Source organism: Eptesicus fuscus, chromosome 20 (genome assembly GCF_027574615.1).
Source record: "Eptesicus fuscus isolate TK198812 chromosome 20, DD_ASM_mEF_20220401, whole genome shotgun sequence".
In the NCBI taxonomy this organism is placed as follows: domain Eukaryota; kingdom Metazoa; phylum Chordata; class Mammalia; order Chiroptera; family Vespertilionidae; genus Eptesicus; species Eptesicus fuscus.
In genome coordinates, this window is record NC_072492.1 from 7,335,467 (window position 1) to 7,352,547 (window position 17,081).

At 37.2% G+C, this 17,081-nt stretch overlaps 1 protein-coding gene across 10 annotated transcripts in view; it reads right to left on the minus strand.

Moving 5' to 3' along the window:
- Positions 1-17,081, minus strand: part of MAP2K4 (mitogen-activated protein kinase kinase 4) — a 111,069-nt gene that overhangs the window by 26,727 nt on the left and 67,261 nt on the right. For 6 of the 10 annotated variants that reach the window (XM_054708998.1, XM_054708997.1, XM_054708994.1 and 3 more), the window contains 2 exons: positions 7,661-7,780; positions 3,711-3,752 (listed from right to left, as the gene is read on the minus strand). In XM_054708998.1, the coding sequence (XP_054564973.1) occupies positions 3,711-3,752; positions 7,661-7,780 (162 nt within the window). The remainder of the gene's footprint in view (positions 1-3,710; positions 3,753-7,660; positions 7,781-17,081) is intronic. The other 4 variants (XM_054709001.1, XM_054708999.1, XM_054709000.1 and 1 more) reach the window with 1 other exon arrangement.

Consider the following 17,081-nt stretch of genomic DNA (forward strand, 5'->3'; position numbering starts at 1 on the left):
ATGTAACTTACCATATTTTAAAAAGAAAAATTTAGCATACAATCATCTCAAGAATGTATAAAAACCATTTGACAAAACTCTAGTATCCATTCCTGAAAAAACCTCTCAACAAACTAGTAATTGAAGGGAACTTCTTCAGCCAGATGAAGAACATCTATGAAAAACCTACAGCTAACATCATAATTAATGGTGAAAGGCTGAATGCTTTCCTCCTAAGATCAGAAACATAACAAGGATGCCCACTCTCACCATTTCTATTCAATAGCAGTGCACCAGAGGATCTAGCTAGTGCAATAAGAAACGAAAGAAAAAGAACAAAACCAAACAACAACAAAAATAGAGGTAGGGAGGAAGGGAGTGAAGGAAGAAAAAAGAAAAGAAAGTGTGTTAGAGAGAAAGAGCGACAGACAGACAGACAGAGAGACCCAAATTGGAAAGACAGAAATAAAGGCTCTTTATTCACAGATGACATGATAATCTATGTAGAAAATGTGATGAAATCTACAAAAAGCTTCTAGGATTCATTGAGTTTAATAAGGTTGCACTATACAAGATTTAAAAAAAAAAAACAAAAAACAAGAATAGAGACAGAGAGAGAGATCCATATGAGAGACACATCGATTGGTTGCCTCCCACAGGCACCTCAACTCAGGTGGGGATGGAACCTGCAACCCAGGTACGTTGCACTTGACTGGGAATTGAACCCCAGACTCTTCAGTGTGTGGGTGATGCTCTAATCTCTGAGCACACTGGCCAAGGTGCCAGCTTTTTTCTTTTCTCTTTTCTTTCCTTTTTTTTTTTCTTTCTTTCTTTCTTTCACTTTTTCTCTTTTCCTTTTCCTTTCTCTTTCTGTCTCTCTCTCTTTTTTATTTATTTATTTATTTTTTGTCCAAGGGAACAGCACTCCACGCACAGGTAATAGCTAGTGTGAAGTCGTAAGAACCTGATGAGCTTAGCTTACCTGTTCCTATCTATTTAGGAATGGAAAGAAGGTTGCCGTCTGCTGTTGCTGGAACATAGTAGGCAAAGAGCAGAGCCATAAAGGAGAGGCAAACAGCAATCAGGTAGTGTGAAGCTTTGCAAGTAAAGTGCAAAGTTTATTCTCAGTGCAATTCTCCGGGGGTAAGGTTACCTGATTTACCATTTTAAATCACTGCTGCATGGGAATGAACCTAGAAGGGCAAGACTGGATAGGAAAGACTGGTTAGACTGTGGCTTGGGCCAGGATTACAGCAGTGAGATGGCAAGGAAGGCCACCTTAAATATTAGGGTATATTTTGGAGGTAGAGCCAGTAGAACTTACTGATTGGAATGTAAGGAAATAAGAGGAATCAAGGTAACTCCTGACCTTTTGGCCTATGTACTTAGGCTGATAGGATCAATTGTGGAGATAAATCCTGGGGGTGATGAGGGTTTGGGAAGTGAAGAACAGATGTGAGGTAGTAAGCTGAGAGTTCTCAATTTGTGATCATCTTAATTTTTAGTTGCCTATCAAATATCCAAATGGAGCTATTGGTTAGGCAGGTGTACGAGTCTAGAGTTCAGGGGAGAAGTCAGGGTTGGAGATATAAATTTGAAAAAAACAAAAAACAAGAATCACTTGTATCTCTACATATTAGTCACAACATAAGAGGAAATAATTTTTTAAAATCTCATTTATTAAAGCATCAAAACATATCACATACTTAATTTAACAAGTAATGTGAAAGACTTATATGGTAAAAACTATAAAATACTGCTGGAAAATGTTTTAAAGATGTAAATAAATGAAATAAAATACCATGTTAATGGGTCATTAGACTTAATACTGTTAAAATATTGATACTCTCACAAAAGATGTATAGATTCAAAATAATCTCAATCAACAGTTCTGGGGATTTGTTTTGTAAAAACTGATAAGCAGATACCAAAATTTATATGGAAACAAAAAGGGCCTCAAATAGCTAAAACTTATTTTTTAAGAAAAATGAATTTTAAAGACCAGTAAGTACTACATGATTTCAAGACTTTCTATAAAGCTAGACTAATTAAGACAGTGTGAAACTGGCAAAGAGAGACAAAACAGATGAATGAACAGACTATAGACCCACACACTGATTTCTGGTAAAGGTACAAAGGATATCCAAATGCAAAAAAGCAAACATCAATCCACACATCTCACCACATGAAAACTAATTCTAAATGGATAATATAATTGTGATGTCTAAAACGATAAAACTATGAGAAAAAAACATATGAGAAAATTTGACTTCAGCAAAAATTCCTTAGATACACCAAAAGCACAATGCATAAAAGAAACAGACAGACAAGTTGTCTTACATTGACATTAAAAACTTTCGCTTTCTAAATAAATATTTAAGCCCTAGCTGGTTTGGCTCAGTGGATAAAGCGTCCTGAGGACTGAAGGGTCCCATGTTCAATTCTGGTCAAGGGCACATACCTGGGTTGCAGGCTTGATCCCCAGTAGGGGGCGTCCATAAGGCAGCCAATTAATGATTTTTCTCTCATCATTTATGTTTCTCTCCCTCCCTCTCCCTTCCTCTCTGAAATCAATAAAAATATATTTTTTTTAAAAACCACTCAAATGTATAACAGATAAAACACAGACATGGGGGGACAAACATTTGCAATCATATATCTGATAGTAAACCTGTCTCCAGAATAACATTTTTTTTCAAAACTCAATAGTAAGAAAATAAGCAAAACAATTAAGAAAATGACAAAAATATTTGAATAGAAACTGCATCGAAGAAGACAGCTGGCAAGTTAGCACAGGAAAAGCTGTTTAACAGCATTTGTCATTCGAAAAATGAAAATTAAAAATGCAATGAGATTCCACTCTAAATCTATTAGAGTGGCTAAAAATTAAAAAGACAGACACCCCAACTGTTGAAATGTGGAAGATATAAAGTCATCAACTACCACTGGAAGCTGAAAATGCAACCACAGTTGACCCTTGAACAACATGGGTTTGAACTTCAGAGGTTTACTTAAATGCAGATTTTTTTTTTTTTCAATATACAATCACCCCTCCATATCCCTGGTTTCACATCCTCCTAGTCAACCAACTGTGGATGGAAAACAAGTTATTCTGGATCTGCAGTGGGGAATCTGAGAATGCAGGGCGCCAATTGCATGCATTGTTCTATGCTATTTTACATAGGAAATTTGAGCATCTCTGGATTTGGGTACTGATGAAGTGCCTAGAACCATCCTCTGCAGATACTGAGGGACAACTCTAGTTAAGTTTATGGGGAGTTAAAAGTTATATGCAGATTTTCAATGGTAAGCGCCCCAACCCTCAAGTTGTTCAGAAGTCAACTGCACTTTTAAAAATAGTTTGCCCATTTTTTTAAAAAACTGAAACATATGATCCAGCCATCCCACTTCCAGGTATTTAACCCAAGGGAAATAAAATCATACGTCCACTAAAATCCTTGTACACAAATACAGCAGTTTTACTGTAATAGATAAAAACTGGAAACAACCCTAATGAATAAACAAACTGTGGTGTACCCACGCAATGGAAAACTAATACTACTCCACAAACAAAAGGAACAAACTATTTATACATGCCACAACATGAATTGCAAAATTATTATGCTGAGTATAAGAACATTTCTTTTAAAAAGAGTACATACTGTATGATTCCATTTACACAAAATTCTAGAAAATGCAAATTTATCTATAGTGGCAGAAAGCAGACCTACGGTTGCTGAGGATGCTGACAGCAGAAAGGAAGTGTGTATTACCTGTGGGACACAAGGAAACTTGTGAGTGATGAAGTTCATTATCTTGAGTATGGTGATAACTGTACAGGTGCATACATTTGTCCAAACATATCAAATTGTATACTTTAAATATGTGTGGCTTATCATGTGTCAACATTAGCTCCATAAAGTTGTATTTATAACTTGCAAGGGGGAAGGAAAGAGAAAGAAGAACATGAGAAGAAGGAGTAGAAAAGAGAAGGTGACTAAATTCAGCTAATAGCACTTTTATATAATCTGATGAACTTCTACAATCACAACTTACTCAAAACAGTATTTCCTACACTAGAATTTCTCCAACCTCAACCTAAGGATTTCCTTGCTATTAAATTCTGGCAATTTATATATTAAAAGCCTTTAAGTAAATTATAGGCTAAAAGTTACTTTAATTTTTCAATACTACCAAGCTCTTTTTCCCAGTCTACAAAGCCGGAAAACGAATTTAGAAACCTGTGCAATTGGATGTCTTAATAACTTACTTAATCGAGTCCAAGTTGAACTTGGGGCTTTTTATTTGAGTTTAGGTCCATCCTAGAAAGAAGTATACATGGTTGGAAACAATGGCAACATATAAGTTACCAACTTCAGTAATAAGTATTATTTATTCACTGCTCTAAATAAAGCTATAGAACTTACAAAGGCTCAAAATTACCCAAAGGCAAGATTAATCTCTACATAGTAGCTATAAGAAGAAAAATACCTTTTCACAAACCCCTTGATTGATGGTGACTGAATCAGACCAAAACCTGATGTCTTATGGACACTAAATTATGTGAAATATTCTGGAGGGTTTCTCTCAGTGACAGGATTAAAAGCATGTGTCTCTCACACAGTGATATAAGGCAAAACGTCCTGACTGCACAAACACTTCCATTCTTTCCTATCATAAACCCAGAAATTTTGGGTCTATTACTGATACTGAAGGTCATGTAGCCAAAAGAGATCTTTATTTTTAAGTAATCAATCTTGAAAGAAAAGTGTTTCTCTAAACGCTTATTAAATCTGTTTAACATTTTTACTCTTTTTAACTTGAGAAAACAAACTTTGACTACTCACTTTTTTGTTTTAATCCTTACTAGGGGATATTTTTCCATTCATTTATTTATTGTCTGCTTGTTTGTTTAGAGAGAGTGGAAGGGAAGGGGAGGGACAGAGAGAAACATTGGTGTGCGAGAGACACCTGATGGCTGCCTCCCACACAGGCCCAACCAGGGCCTGAGCCTGCAACTGAGGTATGTGCCCTTGACCGGAATTGAAACCGGGACCCTTCAGTCTGCAGGCCGATGCTCTATCCACTGAGTTAAACCAGATAGGGCTGACTATGCACTCTTTAAACGAACTTTCTGCTTCTAAAACTTCATTTTTTACTATTAAGAATATACCTATTATTTCTTCTATTCTACGGTTTGGGGAGAAGTTTAAGTTTACTCTAGGCATTTTGTGACTATATACAGCTTAACTGTAGAGTTCTTAAGATTTCATCTTATCATAGTCAAAAACTGTAATGTTTAAAAAGGTTATATTTTAAATTAAGCTAAAAGTTCTTCATCCCTGGACCACTTGTGGTATATAATGACTGAACAGTGAGAACTTTGTCTCTGAATTCCCAACTCTGACACGTAGTGGCTGTGTGACTTTTTTCAAATTAGTACTCAAATCTCCGTTTGCTCTCTGGAAAAAGGACACAGTACCACCAGACTCCCTGAGACCGTTGTGATGATAATATATGTGAAAACGATAGAGCATTCAATAGATGCTAGTGCTTATAACTGCTTATCTCAACTCCCTGCGACCTTCCTGAGATGTAAAACTGAGTTTTACCCAGCTATTCATGAGAAACCATAAGGATACCATTCAGATCCTATTCTTTTTGCTTATACCTTAAAAAGCTTTTTGTTTTATTATCAGTAAGTTTTCAATTGTGGATATCACTTATTGGTACTTTGCCTTCTTTTCATGAAATCAGAATTCCACACTACTTAGCCTGGGGCTAGATATTTAAACGTTGCTTAAATGAAGGATTAAATAAAAGAATAGGAGCACTAAGTTGGCATATTCAAGCACTAGGGAGGTGAATTTCAGTGAAGATGAGCCAGTGGGAGACTTTAGTGAACACAGCACTGGAAAAGCTGACTATGGAATCTAGTTAGGAAAGAAGATCTAGTCCAATCCTAAATAACAACTCTTTTGCATAAGATTGAAAAAGGATTTAGTGATTATGAAGAATAAAGTTATGGCTTGGTGAAGAAGGAGAGAGGAGATACCAAGATTCGTGTGCAACCTAAAGAAGTTCCAGACTCATGACCTTACTCACAGAATAACTTGATGTAATACTTACGTCCAGGATACAGTTATGTACCCAAATACATGACTATATACAGATACAATGTCATACTGAAGTGAAATAGTGAAGTAAGCTAAGAAATTCAATGTATTGGTTAAAAAAATATATGAATGTTCAAGTCATAAAAAGTACAAGGACAGGAGGAAGAAGAAACTACAAGTCTAGAATTAACAGTGATTAATTAGTAATTGAACAAAGAAATAGGCTTTATCATGAAGTAGTATTCTTCCAGTTACTAGAGTTACCTATTTAGAACACACACACACACAAAATAAATAAAGAAATAAATTTTAGGGTTGGGTGGAGAATTAATTGATTAACCTCTAAGACAGTGATGGGCAAACTTTTGAGCTTGGTGTGTCAAAAAACTGAGCATAACTCGGGCAGTGTGTCACTTTGAGGAAAAAACATTATTTCGCAAATGTTTCATCCTCAGGAGCAGCAAATGTTTCATCCTCGGCATGCGGCCGCCTCAGCGGCCGCATGTCATCAGAAATGGCTACACGTGTCAGTGCTGACACGCGTGTCATAGGTTCGCCATCACTGCTCTAAGGTCTTCTCCAATCACAAGATTTCATACTTCTAGCCAGTATACATTCAGTCCTGTCTTATAATGTAGTTGATTTTAAGTTTCAATAACTACAGTAAAAACCCCAAGGCTATACTCTTTGTGAACCAGTTCCAGCACATCCGAACATTTTCAAAATGAGAATGGTATTTTTAATGAGCATTTAAAATGCTTAAGAATTCAAAGTTGAAGGTATCACACTACCTTATATGAAAGAATACTACAAGGCTATAGTAATCAAAACAGCATGGTACTAGCATAAAAACAGACACATAAGTCAATGGAACAGAATAGAGATCCCGGAGATAAACCCATGTCTATATGGTCAATTAATATTTGACAAAGGAGGCAAGAACATACAATGAGGTAAAGGCAGTCTAGTCAATAAATGATGTTGGAAAAACTGAACAGGTGCATGAGAAAAAAATAAAACTATATCACTTCTTATATCATAAAAAAAAATAAACTCAAAGTAGATTAAAGACTTAAATGTAAGACTCAAAACCATAAAACTCCTAGAAGAAAACAAAGGCAGTAAAATCTCTGACATTTCTCTTAGCAGTATTCTTTTTGAAGCATTTTGTTGGGCCATGGAAACCAAATAAATAAAGAAATAAAGGTACATCAAGCCCTGGTCAGGTAGCTCAGTTGGTTAGAGCATCGTCCCAATGCGCCAAGGTTGTGGGTTAGATCCCCTTAAAGAAGAGAAAGTATTTATAAATAAAGCAAGGAAATAGGGAATTCACAAATGACAGCCATTTTTTTAAAAAGTGTAAGATTCACCCTTTAACAAAAGGAAAAATAAGTGGTAAAAATTTATGTATAGATTATCAAGGCTATATACTAAACTACTGAGAAATTAACTTATTACTAATGTATGGCATTTAATTGTACATTAATATCTAAGCCTGCCACACCCTTATTTATCCCAATTAGATATTCATTCGCCAGCTCAAAACGCAATTAGTTCATTCCTACCTCTCTGAAGAGTGCACCATAAAACTGAACAATGTATGGGCAATCACTACTCCGCATTACTACATCCAAATCCATAAGAAGTTGCTTTTGTTCTTTTTCATCCACTGTTGACCGAATTCTCTGGAAAAGAATGAGAGAAGATGTCATAATAACATAAAACAACTATAGAAGCCTGAGAAAAATCACTACCACAAAAAGATCAAAAATTCCTAAGCAAACTTCGCAAATACTAACCCAACATGAAAGTTATTATCTTTGTTATACTTTACAAGAACAATTTCTACCACAGAAAAACAAAATAGGATATATGAATTTTTATTTTTAATAAAATAGTACTTAATAACTCTTTAAAGGACTCAGGCTCTCAAAACACAAGCATTCACTGATGATGTTGGAAATTATGCAATAAAGTTCTTGGGCAATAAAAATTAACCTTATGCAAAAGGAAATCATAAGGAACTACACTTTAAATCATAATGGACTATACTTTAAACAGTTTTCATGTGAATAATTAGAGATAGCTTCATATATGCTTTAATGACCACTTCAGAATTGTATGAAATCAAGGCATTCAATGCAAGAACATCCCTCTTCCCTCCTGGGATCCTTGCACCACCATAGCATCCTCATTCATTAGAGAGAGAACATAGTTCAGAACAGGTAAAAGCGAGAACTACTGTATGAGCAGCACACAGTCTACTATCCATGTCTCCAAAATCCTCGACTGGAATTCTCCCCATTCACCACTTCCTGAATGGTAAAATCAAAAAGTTCTACCTGACTTTCCAAACCATGAGTCAGAATGCAGAACAATATAAACATGTTGAAAAAAACCCTAAAATTGAGGAAATACAGGGCTCTTTGTCTATTCTAAGCTGATGAGGCCTTGCTCTGTACACTGTAGACCTAGGGTATATTCCTAACCCATCTACAGAACAACTTCTGTGCACAATCCTAAAATACTGCCACAAAAAAATTAGCATCCCCATGTTCTACCCACAAACAGTATAGGGCATGGAGATGGCCAGAGGGAGAGTTCTCACTGCACTACAGAGACAGAAGTTCAGAAATTATAAAACATTAATAACAAAGTTATTTCTTAACATTAAGGCATACAAACAACTTTTGTTCTCATAAAAATATTCAAAATGTCACACCGTGCCACTGTGTATAATACATAGCACATACTTACAAGGCAAGTTAGTATCAAAAAATACGTAAGGTGGCATTATGTCTTCCAAAGACTTCAAGGTATCTGTCCTCAATGTTCTTGAAAGGGATGAAGGTGTCAATTAAGTTCTTGAGCCCATTTTACAGAAGAGAAACCAGAGGCACAGAGAAATACAAGAGATGTATTCCATGGGACATGACAATAAGCAGTTATGTAAGGACTAGAAGTAGGTTCTCTCATCTTCATTTTCCACACTAAATAGGAATTCCATGCATTTCAAATACAAAGAAATTTAATTTTGCTACTTAAAATATAGAGCCTCCTAGCTATAGTACTTCACACCAAATAAAATTTACTAACTGGCATCCATCCGTATATGCTATTTATTTAAAACTTTGACATTAAATTTCACTGCATAAACAAGAAAACATAAGAATACAAAATACGAGCAGTACTTTCAAAATTAAAATATTTCCCTTCTCTCTCTTCTATCTTTTCATTGTTCTGGAATAAACAATCTTGCTTGTAAATCAACATCAGCATGTGTACTCAAAAATAGCCTACTGGTGCAATGTGCATTTATTCAAAATCTGACATTGATAATTCTTATAAACATTTCAACTTCATGTATTCCTGTTTTAAATATATAACTTTGAAAGTGCAGCTGTAAAAATACTAATTTGGGAAGGCAATTATTATTTTTTTAATCTAAATTTAAAAGACAGAGACCTGGTAATTAGAGACAAACAGGAAAGAAAAAGCAAATGGCCCTCTATTTGGGTAAGATTTCCACCTATTAAAGAATTCTCACTTTTAAAAGTTGTAAAAACGTATTTTTTTGCTATTTTATTTGCATGTATGTATTGGCAAGTATAAATATACTAGCACACGCACTTACGAAATACTATTTTAAAAGATGCCCTCTTTGCTAGTTTTTGTTTCCCTAAACTGGTTATATGGTTGTCTATATTTAACATTTGTACAAATGCTTATATTTCAACTACTAGAAAGCATGTTACATTCAAAAGTTTAATAGTTATCATCAATACCTGAATATTGGGGACTCTTTTTTTTAAATATATTTTTATTGATTTCAGAGAGGAAGGGAGAGGGAGAGAGAGACATCAATGATGTGAGAGAATCATTGATCAGCTGCCTTCTGCACTGGGGATCGAGCCTGCAACCTGGGCATGTCCTCTAACCGGGAATCAAACCGTGACCTCCTGGTTTATAGATCGATACTAAACCACTGAGCCAGGCCAGCTGGGCTGCTGGGAACTATTTCTAAAAATACTGCTGTAGCTACAGAAAGAATACCTGTTACTATGTGAACTGGAGGTGGAACTGAAGTCCCAGCAACTGATTAATATCTATACTCAATCCCTGTCAGGATTATTATTAACCAGAATATAGAGATAATTCCTGGTGCAGCTCTAACCTTTGAGATCATCAGCAGAGCAGGAATATCTATTCATCTTTAATATATTATTTAATACCACTACTAGTACAACACAGAACATGGGGCAGCTAGAGGGCCTAGCATGAAACTGATTTTGCTCCTGGATGCTTGTCAACAGACTAAGACCTCCTCATGCTGCTGGTATTACATCTGAATCATCTGGGATTAAGCAAGTATAGCTGACTCTCAATTATACTGAAGTTTTAGGGTTGTATTGCAACATTTCTTATATGTGAGCACTTAATAAAATAATTTAAAAGGTCTAAAGTACTCAAAAGGAGATTAACTACACATACACCTACAATAGCTTCAAATTGAAATTAAGTCAATAATTTAATAAATGATTAAAGTCGGAGAGAACTGTTTTTCAGGGCAAAATTTAGACTAGATTTTTTTTTTAATTCTAAAATTTTATTTATTTTTTTCCTTTGTAGTGACTTTATTGGGTTGTCACAGGTCAACAAAATTATACAGGTTTCAGTGTACAGTTCTACGACCCATCATTTGTACACTGTGTTGGAGATTGCTTAATGATAATCAATTATTCAAATGAGAGAATACTTAGTAACAAAAGTCACTACCAGGAAAGTTCTAATGGAACATCAAAACAATGTATATGAAAAAGATTATTAACATCTGAAATAAATAAGGCCCGAGTTCTCTAATATTAAGGAAGCATAACCACCTAAAATGGAACACATCAATAAGAAAACTTCTCTAACTTCTAGAAAGCTGTCCTTAACTGAGGGCACTGAAAAATGAAAGTGCAAAGGTGAAGCCAATTATACTACTGGAAATTCTCTTGTAATTATAATGTTCAGAAGTCAAATGTATGGGATAAATGCCTTGAATTACAGGCAAGTTTTTTATTTATATAATAAATCTAAAGGCTGATGTTTTATTTGTGTTCAACAAACTATTTTTTTCTCATAAAGAGTAAGGATGAAAATCTCACCCAAGAACACAAATATTTTTAAAAATCATCTCAAGGACCTTACCTTTTAAAAAAAGTTTCATTTTCACCCAACTGTTAGACTCATTAAAATCGCTTGTTTCTATACTATGAGGATATTGAGCTCTTTTACTTAGCACTATTTTATTAACCTAGCTTAAGTAATTATGTAATGCTCTCACAAATTAAACTGTCTTTTTTGAAAATCAATCCACATTGCTTTTCTAATAATAAAGTATTATAAGTTTTCTTTTATTTGGAAGATAATGTAGAGAAATACTTAAAATCAAATCAAGACTTACTACCCTATATATATAAGTGGTTTTCCACAGTGAAGAAATTTATATACTTTAAGCTAAAAACATTTTTCGAATTATTGTCCAAATCTGTATTCTTATACTCCTAAAAAAAGCTTTAAAACAGGTAAATACCAATAAATAGAGCATGTAGCTCCAGACCAGCAATGCCAAATGACTCCAATTAAATGTCACTTAGAGATACAAGGAAAAGGATCAACTGAATTCCCAGTTCTCTGGTTTTATGGCTGTGAGGGTTATATGTGTTTCCAAAGAGCGTCTCGTATATAAACACGAAGCACCGGGCAAGGGCTTGTCCTGAAATGACCCGACTGTGTCTGCCTGTGTCCTGCTGTGAGAACTCCTGCCTCTCACCAGCCTAGAGCTTTTCTTCCCACCAACTCAAGCTCTAAGGAAAGGTCAGGCAGGTGGCAAGCTCTAGCTCCTGAACAGTGTGTTCATGGAGAGGCCCGCTGAGTCACCTGATTCCATTCCTGCTTAGAGAACGAGAAAATCAGGTCGTCAGAGACTTGAAAGACTCAGAATAAGAAGGACTGATGACAAGTCATATACGTTCTTGCTTAAAAACAGTAATTCCAATCATCCGAGAGATGCAAATCAAAACAACAACGAGGTACCATCTCACACCTGTCAGAATGGCTATCATCAACAAACAACAAGTGCTGGCGAGGATGTGGAGAAAAAGGAACCCTCGTGCACTGCTGGTGGGAATGCAGACTGGTGCAGCCACTGTGGAAAACAGTATGGAGTTTCCTCAAAAAGTTAAAAATGGAACTCCCATTTGACCCAGTGATCCCACTTCTAGGAATATATCCCAAGAAACTAGAAACACCAATCAGAAAGGATATATGCACCCCTATGTTCATAGCAGCACAATTTACAATAGGTGACATGGGGTAAGGTAAAGCAAGCGATTAGTATTTTGGCCATTAGCAATGCAAAGTGTTATTTTCTTTTTGTTAATCTTCACCCAAGAATCTTTTTCCATTGATTTTTAGAGAGTAGAAGGGAGGGGGAGAGAGAGAAGAGAGAAATATCCATGTGACAGAGATATATCTTCCGCGCGTGCCCGACCAGGGCCAGGAATCTGGCCTGCAACCGAGGTACATACCCTTGACCGGAACCAAACTCGGGACCTTTCAGTCCACAGGCCGTTGCTCTATCCACTGAGCTAAACCGGCTAGGACCAAAGTTTTATTTTCAATTTACCACCAACCCAAATCAGAACACCAGAAGGTATTTACTTTCCAGCAAAGCTGTGTGGGATCTGCTATCAGTTGCAGGTAGCTAAAACTCATCTCTCAGTGACTGTGGCTCCTTCCTTTACATATGCACCTCTCACCATCTAAAGTTCCAAAGGCACTTGTATTTGTATTCCATATTCCAAGTGACGTCCAAACGTATGATGTCAGAGCAACCACTCACAGGACAGAATGAAATCAGAAGCTCCCTGTGTTGTGTGCGCCAAGGGGGCACTGATAAGTATCATCCATGTGAAGTCCTAGAACACGGACATGAGTGACCGTATCACATGAGAGCTGAGGTGGAACTCCTCACCAGAAAATAAAAAGTGAGATAGTGAAGGTTCAACAGTCTTTGCTTTAAAATCTAAAGATGAGTCAGTTACAGATTGAAGTCCTCCTTCTATATTGCCTTCCTTCTCACTACTGCATTTGACTAGCCAAAATAAATAAATAAATAAATAAATAAATAAATAAATAAATCTAAAGATGAAAAGAACAAAAAGTATGTCAACTGACATAGTTATAAGAATGGTATTTTGAAAATGTGTCCTCTTTCTGGGATCTACAAACACTAATACTTTTCTGCCACAAACACACCCTTGGTCATTAGGCATTCCTTGCTAAAGAAGCCTCCTAAGGTTAGTGTCTGTAAATAAAATGGAGGGCAGTCCATCGCCTGGCCTGTCAGTGCTGACTTCAGATCAACTTCCATCAGTGATGTAGGGGGTAAAAGAGCAAAGATTACACCCAGATCCCTAAGTGTCCCCTAGGATCCTAACATTCTGATCCTTACAAAGAGGCTGCTTTCCCCACAGAAATGCCCAGAATTACATTCTAATACAAAGCTGGGAAACCCCAGAAATCACCACAGCACATCACTTTGCGATCACCTTCTTCTGGGCTACAGAAAGTCCTAGGCATCCTCACTTTCCCTATTTCCAGACTAAGATTCTATATCCCACAGATTCAGCAAGACTCTTATCCCTGCTGCTCAGGTTCATGCTCAGCTGTTAAAGAGCCCTCTAAATAGACCACAAACAAAGATGCCCATGACAGCTCACATGCCATCACTGATAAGGTCCAACCAGAAGCCAACATCAGCCAAAACAAACAAAAAAGTATTTGGGATGCTGATTATAGGTGTAAAAATGGTTTTCATGTCAAAGAGTGTCTGTTAAATCAATTGTTTGAAATTATGACAATACATGCTTTCACTAAGGCAGGAAGGATACTAAATCTTAACTGCAAAACCATCCAAGTCTTTAGAATCAATTTACTGAACTCTCAATGGTATCTTAGTCTAAATAATTAATTAATGGTGGTACCTCCCATTCTTCTGACGATACTGAGGCCCAATTAATTGCTTTTTGAAAAAAAAATTTTATTGAGCTTTTTTTTATAGAAAGAGGAAGGGAGAGGGACAGAGAGAGAAACATCAATATGAGAGCAAAACATCAATTAGCTGCCTCCTGCACACACCCTACCAGGGATTGAGCCTGCAACTTGGGCATGTTCATTGACCAGGAATAGAACTGGCACCTAGCCGAGACCGGTTTGGCTCAGTGGATAGAGCGTCGGCCTGCGGACTGAAGGGTCCTGGGTTCGATTCCGGTCAAGGGCATGTACCTTGGTTGCGGGCACATCCCCAGTGGGGGGTGTGCAGGAGGCAGCTGATCGATGTTTCTCTCTCATCGATGTTTCTAACTCTCTGTCCCTCTCTCTTCCTCTCTGTGAAAAATCAATAAAATATATTAAAAAAAAAAAAAAAAAGAACTGGCACCTTTTGGTGCATGGAATGACACCCAACCAACTGAGCCACACAGGTCAGGGCCCAATTAATTGCTTTTATATGTGTCCTGCAGTTCCAAAAACAAATGCAATAATACATCATGGGAAAAGATGCCCTGGGGACAAAGTTAATGGGACAGGCTTGATATATGGTGATAAGGTTGGTATCATCTTCTTCCTCTTTCCTATTATATCACCCACATGTAAAGGACACAATGTTAATCTTAGCATTAAAATTTTAAGGGCTTACATACAGATCATAAATTACAGATCATTACTTCAGTACCGACAACAAAAAAGTGAGAGAAGAGTGAAAATTTGATGTATAACCAATTTTAGAGAAATGGCCATAAGACAACAAAGAATGACAGAAAAATGTGCAAGAGGTATATCAAATATTGGTTAGATGACCCTCATTTAGAATGAGGTGTGATAAGACATGTTTTTCTCCAAGTAACTATATAAGCTGGAATATGTGGTACTATGTCACAATTCAGTCAAATCAACCAAGTGATAGTAGAGTTTCAGAAACTAGATATCCAGAATGTTCAGAAACACATAGTGGTTGACTAAAGTTCCCCTAGAGCAACCATTTCCAAACTGTCCTACTTAGACCCCAAAGGTTTTCTTAGAGGTCATGCCAAAAGGACTTTCAAATAGGGGTAGGCAGATTTCCCACCTCTTGCCCCCTTACATCAACCAGAATAGTACTAATTTTGTCTATTTAATTTATTGGGGTGGATATATAATTCTGAAACCACACTCTAAAAACCACTAAGAGCAACAGCAAAAAAACACATGTATACTAGAAGTTCCAATCCCAAATACACAAGGGACCTGAGTTCAAAACCAAGGCTGGCCAGAGGGCAGCCCTGCCACGTCCTTGAGATCTGCCCAGTGCTGGAGGTGATCCACTTACACTTTTCATATGCAACACCACAACTTTAAGTAACACTAGGAAGCCTAAAATAATACAGCTCAATCAATCATGTATTTCTTAATTAAGCCACATAATCCAGCCAATCAAATGAGAGCCTAAGACACTAGAGTCAGTGTGAATTCAAAACAAGATGGCCATGACTTGTGTATCCCACAAGTGATCTGATAATCAAACACTAGCACTGTAGCCTTCGAAACTCAACCAAATTGGTTCCATCGTGTAATGGTTAGCACTCTGGACTCTGAAACTCAACCAAATTGCCTAACAAAGCACTCCATACTATCAGAAAAAAGCTTTTCCAATATCATTCTAGCAATTTCAAAACAATGTGCAACACCAACATTTAAAGACTAAAATGAACCTTCTCCAATAATGCTCACACTCCCTACCAACAGAAATGGCAGGGCCCCTGCAGTGGTGGGGAAAACAAGCCAAGCTATACTTTGCTGACCCCTGCCTTCCCATACTGGCAGTACCACCTGCACCAAGGAGGCCTTCCTAATGAGCAGATGAAACACCACACTGCTCAGGGGAGGGCTCAGCGGTGGGATGCTGATACTGTCAGATGCAGGGCTCTGATCCTTCCCAGCAGTCCTAGGGGTTAACACAGGTCTCAATTCCAGATCAAGGACACTGAAGTCAAGATCCAAACACCAAAGAGAAGCAGTAATGCAGGAATCGAGGTCAGGTTACCAGCCCAGGATCAGGAACACTTAAATCAATGCAACAGGACAGTTGGAAGAGTAGAGAAAACACACTGAGTGTTGAAGAAATAATACAAGTTAGATCACCAAGAAACAGAAAACACCTGAACCCTTAAATACAAGGTCACATCACAAATTCAGTCTGGCCTACGCACCTAACCTCAAATAGCCAACCTGACTTTCTTATTAACCCCAGTAACTTCACAAGTAAAAGACTAAAAGGTCCTCATAATGATCAATGGTGACAGCTTTAACATAACTTCCTAGCCCCACCTACCTGTCCAATATTAGTTCCAATCTCCAATGAGATCACAGCTTTATTTCAGCATTAACCCTCCAATTAACAATCTCATTGCCTTCCATTTTTAGTCTCAGCAATTTCCTTCCCTTACGTTCCCTCTCACTTTCATTCTTTTCTACTCTCCTGTTTCTTCTCTCATAGCCTACAAACAGGAGCAGGGCACACATCCTTAAGGAAATCAACGTGGACATGAGTCTGTTAGGAAACATTAGGGAAGCTGGTAGTCTACGCAAGCAGGATTTACACTGCAGGCAGGGCCAGGTGGGGGCTCCCTGTCAAGGCCTGAAGATCATTCCTCCCTGTCAGCAATGTGTGTGTCACTCCACTCAATTCTAGCCCACAGGCCTGAACCACAGCACTTCAGCTACTCTCTCCAACTGTTTATTCCTGGGTCCTGATTCTGATCATCCGTGGACCTAACTCTCCTGGTGTTTCTAATCCTGGCTCAAAAAGCTAATCCCGAGTGCTTCTTCCAACGTTTGCTCCGAATGCTGGGCTTTTTCTATGATTAACCCTGCCAGAGAGCTAGCCAGGCACCTGCTTTA